This window comes from Buceros rhinoceros, unplaced genomic scaffold (genome assembly GCF_000710305.1).
Source record: "Buceros rhinoceros silvestris isolate BGI_N320 unplaced genomic scaffold, ASM71030v1 scaffold44414, whole genome shotgun sequence".
Taxonomy (NCBI): Eukaryota; Metazoa; Chordata; class Aves; order Bucerotiformes; family Bucerotidae; genus Buceros; species Buceros rhinoceros.
The window spans coordinates 1-10,238 of NW_010408433.1; the positions used below are offsets into that span (position 1 = coordinate 1).

Genomic DNA, 10,238 nt, shown 5'->3' on the forward strand with positions numbered 1-10,238 from the left:
ATGTCCATTTTCCCTCAGAAATTCTTCCAGATTCTCCTCTTGCTGAATAGCCAAAGAAAAATTAAGCAGTTCCAAATGGATGTTCTCTTGGAGGAAATAGGCACCTTCTAAGCTAGGTTTGAAAGTTTTGTAGGATGAATGTGGGCTTAACTCAGATCCTATGAGCATGTCATTATTTTCAAAATACTGGAAAACCTGGGATATGTCAGCTCCATATTTATTTTGACTTTCTGCTATTTGAGTGGACCCTTCTCTGTCCCTTCATTCCAAAACTCTTCCTCCCCCATGATTCCTTCTTGCTATCTAAAGAAGATCAAGTAATACTAAATACTCAGGAATCAGGCACTTGGGAAACAAATGAGAATTCAAGATTCTCCAACCTTGGGAAGAGCACAGAATATCATCAGTAAGGATGCACATCATTCTAGTTATTTAGACATATCTAGTTACTGTTAGTTGCAAGCCTTTATCTGCAGAGACAGTGCTCCTGCCAGCAGTGCTTTTCTGCCACAGAAATCTGGTTGGTAGGCCAGGGAAACTACTGTGCCATCAAGGAAGATCCTAAGGCCAAAAAGACTTTTTTTAGAACTGTCATGAGCTGCTAACCAATTCAAAATAAAACTACTAATAAGTAGGTTCTTAAAGATTGTGGGCATGTACTGTTAACATCTGACACTCATCACAACTTGAATTTTTTTAACAAGCTGGCTTGCATTTGTAGGCACAAGATGTGCAAAAGACAATCTACTGATGCATAAAGATGCTGTCAGTGAAGTGTCTTCTGGTGAGACAAGAACAAATTTTGTCTTCTACATGCTATAGGTGAAGTAATGACAGAAGAAAGAGCAGGCTGAATTATAGAAACAATTTGGCCTGAAGTTGATTTTGGAATTTTTTGAAGAATTTCAGAAAATGTGTGGTGAACCTGATGTGCTTTCTCTTCTAGGAATTTGTCATTCTATGTCACTGCTGGGTCCTGCTATTGGCTATGTCTTAGGAGGGCAGCTACTTTATGTTTATATTGATATCCAGATCCCAGAAAGGCAAGATATAACTTAGTTTTTTGCTTTCTATTTTCTTTTCATCATAATTCTTACGAAAATCTTCAACTTCTCCGATGTAAGGAGGAGAAAGTTTTTGTTAGGAAAGTACTTCCAAGAGCTTTAAATTAGTAGCAAGTTGCACTCACAAGGGCTTCTAGCGAGTTATTTCCCACAGTGAGTAGTCACTCCATTGTATTTGGAGATACAAGCTATTTTAAAGCTGATAAACAAAAAATGCTTTGTCATTTGATGACAAACCTCCTTCAGGTTTAGATCACAACTATTCATTTCTTGTGCAAAATGTTTCCATGAGGTGGGGTATAAGGGGTAGGATACTGCTACTGACCTCCTGGCGAAGAGCTTCTAGAGTATCTACCAGATGAGTAATAATCCACTATTCAAAAAATAATGTTATAAATTGTACTACTGTCCAAACCAAGAACTTCATTTTTATTGAACCATTTTATTGCCCGTGTTTTAGGGACTTCAGATGAATGCAATGGCATTCTGAACTTCTGCATTGGTTTTCACGTAACTCATTGATTATGATGATTCTTTTTAAAAACAGCCTTTTCAGTATCTTAATAATGCTACAGGACTTGAAACCAGGACAAAATAGTGGCCTTTAAATCGGAATGAATCTGACTAACAAGTTGAAAGCTCTATTTGGTAGATTGCAATATTATTACGATAGAGCTAAGGAATGTGTTTTAAACAAGCAAGCAATAAATTCAACATTTAGAAAACAAGAAAATGACAATATTCAAAGGCTTTCTGTTAAATCAGTACTAAAAAAAATACTGCCAGCTCACCGATGTCTGAAATTGCTGATGTGAATTCATGAATGCTAAACCTGCTTTTTCCAAATTTTATTTCCAGTATGAAGATGGATCAAGATGACCCGCGCTGGCTTGGAGCGTGGTAGATAGCATTTCTGGCATGCTCCTTTGCCATTTGGCTTCTCTAAATACCTTTTTCATGCTTTCCAAAACACTTACCAGTTAAATGTTCAACAATCGGCTACTTTGGAAGAGAGACTTGTTTCTTACGCTATTTGTTTCTTTATGCTTAGGGGTTATAGACTGATGGACTGAGTGATCCCTCCTTGATTCTGTCCTTAGTTAACTGTCTTTGGCTGAAACCTGATGATAAATTCCTTGCTTCTAATATGCAGCCTTTAAAACAAGGTGAATGGGCAAGAGGGAGGATCTTTTGTGTGTAAGGACATGCAGTGGGACTGGAAACAGGTAGAACATGGAAGCTGATGGTCAAAGTCCGGAACATGCTAGCAGTAGAGCACCCAGGACAGTATTTACAGCTGCTATGTAACCCACTAAGAATCACAAGGAAATTCCATTGACTCGGTTAACTAAGGCATTGTTGTCTTTGACTCTGTTGCTTTAATGTTTTGTGTGGAATAATAAAGCATGAATCCAAGTATCCCGGAGCAGTCTGAAAAGAATAATTTTAATATAATTTCTGTTCAGGCAGATATTATCTGGGAGTCCCTTGAAAGAGCATCTAAAGGAATGTACTATGTTTATCTGGAAACAGAAGTTCTGGAGGAAAGGAAGCAGTGAAGTAGGGAACTGGGGAGAACGTGATGACATTTAAAACAATAAAAAATGTGAATGGGATTCTGAGGATATCCCTGATAATATCTTCTTTTAGCCAAGGCCTTTCAATGGAAAAATGATGTTTTGCACCAAATTTTTTTCTGCATCAATACATTATCCATCCTTTTATGGATCTGTACTGATAAAATACTCAGTAAGACTTACAGCGTCTGAGCTAGTTTTCTCAAGGAAAGGAAACATTATTTTGACGCTTCTTCTGACTTTAGGTCTAAGAGCACAGGTATTCAATGCTTCCATTGTCTGTAAATGTGCCTGTTTATAGGAACAGCAAAAATACGTGCTGAAAAAATCTCTGAAACCCACAGTGATCTAAGAAAGGTGTTTGAGACCAAGAATATTGGAAAAATTTTTAAAGACTTTCCTGTGGCTCTCCCGGTGAGGAAATCTTGAATTTACTCAAAATTATATATGCTGAGAAATTCTTTTCAGGTCAGTGTTTAGAGAGGTAATTGCTTCTTTATGTTGTGATAGCGAAGTCTCCAGTGCTACTGATAATTTAATGCATATTCCTTTTGTTGATGCTTGAGATCAGGAAAAAGCAGGAAAAGCACACTGGTGAGGTTCTACTTTAGAGTATCTGCTTTAAAATATAGTGACTTCTAGTTTATGTGGTACTACAGTGAAACAATTTCCTGAGTGTTATGCTAATTTACCCCACAGGTACTGTTGAAGAATCCAGTGCTTATGAATCTCATAATATCTAGTTCTTCAGAAGCTCTGGTTGCTGCTGGCTTTGCCACATTTTTACCAAAGTTCATAGAAAATCAGTTTGGAAAGACATCAAGTTTTTCAGCAACTCTTGGAGGTAATATGGCTTTTCAATTTTAAATATATTCTGCTGAACGCCTCATTAACACTGTAGATGGAAGCTTAAATAGGCGTCTTGTGTTTGTCCAACATTTGTGAATATACTTATGAAATGCAGTTTTTGCAGCGGAAACAGGTTTTTTATATTATTCTTGCCTGTCCTATGAAAACCCTGGTACTTAAGGGTGCAAATCTCTTTATTGTTCTGTAGGTTCAGAAGACTTACTACTCATATTTGAAGCAGTATGAGAATTTTGTGTGCTGCTGAAACAAATTTATTGCTTTCTTACTTCTGGTGAAAAATGACTTACACCCCTGGATAATACTACGGTACTATCGCTATTCACACATCACTGCTTAAAAAAAGTATCTGCAAGTTTTACACAGAAATACATCGGAATATGTGCTCAATTGTTATACAGTAATCAGCAAAAAAGTGAAAAACTGAATGTTCCTTTTGTGTCTATAGACCTTTTCTGAATTTCTTGTAAATTGAGTTGAAAATATTGATAGCGTTTATCAAATGTATGGCTTTAAAGAAATGCCTGCACTCATATTGAAAGCTAGCTGTACCTGAACTAATGTGGAACTAGGTAGTCCAAGTGTTGCTAATGACCGTGTTAACTACTTAAACTATCTTTGAATATGGGTGTCTGTGGTCTGTGTGGTTCTGCCACTGTACCTGAACTGTCTTTAATATTAGCTGTCTCAGGTCAGTGCAAGTTACACTGAATGCTGTGTTATATTGTACATTAGCCACATAAAAATACTGAGTTATATATTCGGAGTCCTAATGGTGCAAAGAGGATAAATCATTATGGACTGTGACAGCAAAACTGACCCACTGATTCAAACATTTTTATTCTTTGTGTAGACACCTTATTGTATCTTGTGCTGTCTCTCATCTCAGAGTGATTATGTCCTCCTACACATTTGTGTTATAAACTTTTTACTAACAAAGAATGTGGACGTGTAAAAAGAAAAAAACCAAACAAAAAAAAAAAAACCCCAAACCCCCAAAAAACCCACTGAAGCAATTTTCTATTTTCATGGAGTGGCCTACTGGTGTTCAGAGATTTCTGCCCAGTATGAAATGCATTTAAATAATCTAGTTTTGCTGTGTTGAACATGAGTTTTGGACAGCTGTAAATTATGCTGTCAAGCTGAACTTCTGGGAAGACCAAAGGTAATGTAAGGGTAGAATAAATTACTCATGCTGACAGATTCTGGTAGGATGATTTGCAAATTATATCACATGGAGTGCATCTTAAGACACAGGTAACTTGTGATTTTTTTCTTAACATAAAATTGCACTCTAATTCACTAATTATATCTTACATTTTTGTGTAATTGCTGATGTCTTGTTTTCCTCTAGGCCTTATATTAATTCCAGCAGCAGCACTAGGCCAACTTATAAGACGCTTCTTGGTTTCCAAGTGCAAAATGAAGTGCAGAAGCATCATCAAGTTCCTGATAGGCACTTGTTCAGTGGCCCTACTATTAAACACGCTGTTTTTATTTGCTAAATGTGGGAATGAACCTTTCGCAGGTGTCTCGGAAACGTATAATGGGTAAATATATTTTGATGCACTCTTGGGTGTGGTGTTAATGTTTAAGTTAAATAAATTACATCATAGATTACAAAACCTCTGGAAATGTCATGTTTGCCTTTATGTATGAAACTGGAACTCTAAAATATTATTCTTGGAATCTTTTTGTAATAGGTTATTCAGAAAATTTAATGATTTTGCCTGCAAAATGTTCTGAGCAGACCGGTCCCCTCAACAACAACAAAATTCCCAGCTTCTGTAACCATTCTAGGTGTAGAAGCTATGGTAGTGACTACAGCTAGTTTTTGTCTCTGTAGAAGTAGTGTGTGTTTTGTATCTTGTCTTATCAACTGACTCTTGACAATCTAGGCAGTTTGTTCCTGGAAGGTGTCTGCTATGGGCAACAATTTAGTGAAAGCACTGAGGTGCACTGCAACTTAAACTGATTGCAGTGTTTCCCTAGAAAAACAAAGACATTATTGTTTCATCAGGTTCTAGTACATCTAGTCTCCATTTACAGAGGAGGCTTTGTTTTTCCTGGTAAAATGGCTGATGGAGGTAGAAGTTTAATGCACATAGAACATAGCTCAGTGACCCAAGCTGAAGAATAAAATGGGTGGAGTAACATGGTTAACTGAAACAATTCAAAATGGTTTTGGCTAACAAGTGTGGGAAAGGCTTCTCTAAACAGTAGGTACTTTTATTTTCCTTAAAAACACAGTTCTCATTCCTAATGAGAATGCAGTCTACCACTCATTTTTAGATATATATAGTAATTTTAATAAAAATTCTAGGATAGTTCTTGTTGCTGTGAAGAAAGCTTACTGTGGAAACCATTATGGCAGTGGCAGAAAAAGTCAGGAAAGTGAAAGTAAAAATGAAGCAAGATTAAAAGTTAAATAACCGCAAGGACAAGCATTCTGTAGAGAATGGCTTTCTGTCTGCTTTTAGAACTTGGGCATTGAATGTGATTAATTTATTACCGTAGACGCTATGTTGTATAAAATGCCCAATCATGCCTTATTAAGGAATTAAATATTACAGCGTTTCAGTTCTCATAGTTCTAAGTAGCACATATTTCTGTAGCATAAGCAGTGTTTAAAGGCAGGGGGAAGGCCAGCAGCGCTGTCAAAACTGCTCTCAAGTGGTTGGTTACTCTGACAGAGTCAGAGGCAACTCTAGATACAACTGTTTTGTACAAAAGCAGAATCTGTAAGTGATGCTCCGATGGACCTATTTTTGAACGTAAATAGAATGAGGAGGAAGATCTTTGCACTTTGCTGGCACAACAGTATGAAAGGCACCATGTAAATGCAGATGGGTTGGGGGGAAATTGGTTTTGTAGCCTCTAATGTACATGCAAGCTGGAATACTTCTAGGAAAAAACAAACATCTGATCAATGGTTAGGCTTATATGGTTTCTTCACTTGATATTTATTGTGCTTTTTGACTGATTTAAAATTATCATATAACAAAAAGATGACAGGAAAGTCACATCTTACTCACAGAGGCAATTAAACGCACAAGTAACACATAATATGAAGGCTGCTAATATTCCTAGGTCCTTTAAGGGAATCATTGATGAAAACAACTGGCAAATGTTACAAAGTTTTCCCAAAAGTGCAGAGTGACTTGAAAGACCAACCAGATGTTTTTCAGGTCTCATTTAGGTAAATGTGCAAACAGTAAAATAGATAACCTTACGTTAACAGGACAAAGTTTCAGAGAGCTTGGAGGCAGTAGAGATTGAAGAGAGTCAGGCTTCCAGTTCTCTAACAGAGTAGAAATTCAATGCGATGCTATCTTAACCACTCATTTATATTTCCTTTTACAGAAGGCATACAAAATTAACAAACCAAGTGTCATACACTGGTGACTGAAAAAGAAATAAAAATCCTTAAAGCCCAAGCTACCACTTAGTCTGATTAGATCTTTACAACTTGCTGCATCAATTGACAGTGTATTCAAAGGCTGCTGTTAACATTTGACATGTAAAACAGTGTCTGAAAAAATGCTAGCTGTAAGATTACTGTGGACACTTCAAACCTGAAAACTTTATGGAAAGTTTGTAGTTACATATTGAGCCAAAGAATCTGGATGTAGCAACTGAATACTGAAGAGGATGTATAGAAAGTAGTATGAGAAGCTATCTGTATTTCTTACTAGGTCCTATGATAACAGGCAGCTGACAAAAGGCACAGATGAATTGATTTTTGTCCTAAGTTAAATACAGTTAACTTGTATTTAATAATTTCATGTAACTTCGGTGGTTAATGTAGTTTAACTGTTGATGAAGACCTATTATCTACAGCGATTTGGAGTTACCCATTCTTGAAACAAGGCTCTCCATTGTAAAATGGAGTATCCATTATAAAAATTGGTTCAATCTTAGCCGATTCATTGCTACATGTTGGATTACAGTTTGTTGAACATGTGACCTGCATCAGAATAGTTGGTGGCACTAAGAGTCTGTTCTGAAACTGCTTCCCCTGAAGAAATACATGACTAAAATATGTAGTAGTACCTTTAACAAATTTATAGGCTTACAGAAGAATAGTCAAGGGTCTGACTCCTGCTTGTGCTATTGAATAAATTCTTCTGAAAGAATAAATTGTAAGAGTGCTCTGAGAGTTGACTTGGAAATTGATGCAGATCTATTTTTGTGGAGGTTTTGAAGAAATCCTTTATGGTGAGCATCCTATTGAAAAACAGCTTGGAGGGGGGTAGGGGAAACGTTTTGTAAGTTTAGTACCAGAACTGCATGAGCACAGGATCATCTTGAGTTCATATGTTAATGAAGGAAGTTACATTGTTCGTAGTAGCTTTGTTTATTACTAAAGCAGGCTAAAAGCAGGACTGATGTGGCTTACTTTGTCTAGTAAATACTTCAAAGAATTTTGACATTCTCTTGCCCAATATTTCCTTGGAAACTTGAACAGAAATGCAGTGACTGTTTCTACAGTTCTGTTCATTCCCACAAGTATCTTTGAGTCCTTGTTTTGCTTTGCTGTGAACAATTACCCAACCTGTTGAGCTTTTAAAGACCCTCTCATCTGCTAGGCTACTTTAGAAAAAATGTTAGAACAAGAAGTTCCATGTCTTAAGAACCTATATACATTAAACTGTGTATCTTTTATATTTTAATGTTTTTTCTCTGACCGTGAATAACTAAAGGACCAGTCCCTCTTTTAGGTCAGGGAAAAGACTTCCTTTGCTCATGTAAACAGGACAAATGTTGCCACTGAATTGATTAAATACTTCTAGGCTTGACATTTCTCACAGGCTAACAAAGCACTGGATGAACAAACCTGTGAATAATGAACTTGTTCAGGGCGTGTTGCAGTGCCTTAAGCAAGAGGCAACTAACTTTGATTCTTCTATGTATGAAGAATGAACTAATGTAACTTAGTAAGATACAACTGCACTACAAAATGAAGTATATAGGTAGTCCTGATTTCACTAATGTAGAATTCAAACAGCACACACAATGAAAGTAATCAGTTTTCTCCTTTTAGTATTTGTGGCCATCTTAAATGCTCTTGAAAAAAACTGCCTTTTAGGTAATGAAACTGAAATTTTCAGTTTACAGTACAATATTTAACCTACTGGCAGTCATCTTGCTGCTGGAACAATTTAGATGTCTGTGTAGCAGTGTTGAATAACAGTAAAAACGCAGTGGGTTTGCAATTGGACTTGAATCCAGATCGAGGATTTGGGAAAAAACCTTGGCATGTGATCAGTAAAATAAATGACGCCGAACACTGCTGTTAATCTTGGTGCATTTTTTTCTTAAAACTGTAAATTGCACAAATTCAAGTGTGGTAGGGAGGAGATGATGTGAGACTTGGGTTGAGGCACAGAATTACATAGTCTGTTCTGTGGATGGAAATTGGCGGATTAATCTATGAAAGGAACAATAGCACAAAAATAACTATGGACAGAATAAATGGAATTTCCTTGAATTGTAACTAGTAGTAACATGGCTTATTTTTAACAATTAATTGCATAAATCACCTGAACTCAATATTTTGAGATTATCCTATAAATACTGCGTTACTTATTTACATATCTGCTGTTCTCAAATTGCTCTATTAAAAACCCTGTTAACTCTTACCTTTCAGAACAGGCACATGCTGTACAACTTAAGAGCACCATGCAGTGCTAACTGCAGATGTTTACGCTCTGTGTACTACCCAGTTTGTGGCAGAGATGAAGTCCAGTACTTTTCTCTCTGTTTTGCAGGTTGTACATCACATCTTTTTAAGAATATGAAAAAGGTACTTTATGCTACCAAGATAGCTGACATAGTCTATTCTGGTTTCCTGGAAAATGCTTTCTATATCAAAATCATTCTTCCCTTAGTATGACAGGAAATGACAGTATTTCTGAATCTAAGTGGGAGGGACTACAAGAAAAATTGGTATGGATTGGAAACGTGTTTAAGTAGGAGGAATGTTGGTATACATCAGTGTCCACTACTCTCTGACCAGATGCTTTTAGATATTCCACTTGTGGAGAGTGTGATGTTTAGTACCAAATTTACTTTGTTGATGACAGTTGGTGTTATATAGGATTTGTGATTTAGCAGAGTGATACAAAGTACTGAAAAAACAATGCAAATGTAAATGACCCTTGGCAAAATATAGTGATTGCAATACACAGTTCAGTGGCAATATGCACATGGCTCCTATTACTGGTTTGTCTAGCACGTTCACCATTGTGATGCTGGGCCTCCCCAATTTTTGAGAAGGCATACGTGGGTTGAAGCCAACTCAGACCCATTGGTCTCTTGGAAGTTTTTTTGCTTGCTGCCTACTTTTTTATACTCTGTTGGGCAAAGCCACAGTTACCCCAGTGTGGTCTGGCTGAGATAGTGAGACTGACATTGTTTTAATGACCTTGGGTTGAATGTGTGCCACTGACTGATCCACTCAACTTCCATAACTGTTTCTTTTCTGCATAGCTTTCTTTGTAGCAGCTGTGATTGCTCACCTCACAGCCTGCATTGTTCTGTGAGTGTCATGGATATGTCACCCTTTTCCATCTCCTTTGAGCATTCTTCCATTGCAGCATTTGTCTTTAGTTTTAAGTTAATGCTTGTAGTTAAAAAACTGGTCCACACAAAATGGAGACTTTTTTAGATCACAAAACCAAAAATAACTTTTGCTCAGGTGAGCTAGATCTGTCAAGTTCTGCTGAAC

At 36.8% G+C, this 10,238-nt stretch overlaps 1 protein-coding gene across 1 annotated transcript in view; it reads left to right on the plus strand.

Moving 5' to 3' along the window:
• Positions 1–946: 946 nt before the first annotated feature.
• The window catches only part of LOC104492317 (solute carrier organic anion transporter family member 4C1-like), a gene marked incomplete at both ends in the record, with an annotated part of 9,743 nt that continues 451 nt past the window's right edge, over positions 947–10,238 (plus strand). The window contains 6 exon segments of the mRNA XM_010134856.1: positions 947–1,043; positions 1,923–2,050; positions 2,949–3,055; positions 3,341–3,485; positions 4,863–5,058; positions 9,164–9,314. Coding sequence (XP_010133158.1) covers positions 947–1,043; positions 1,923–2,050; positions 2,949–3,055; positions 3,341–3,485; positions 4,863–5,058; positions 9,164–9,314 — 824 coding nt within the window.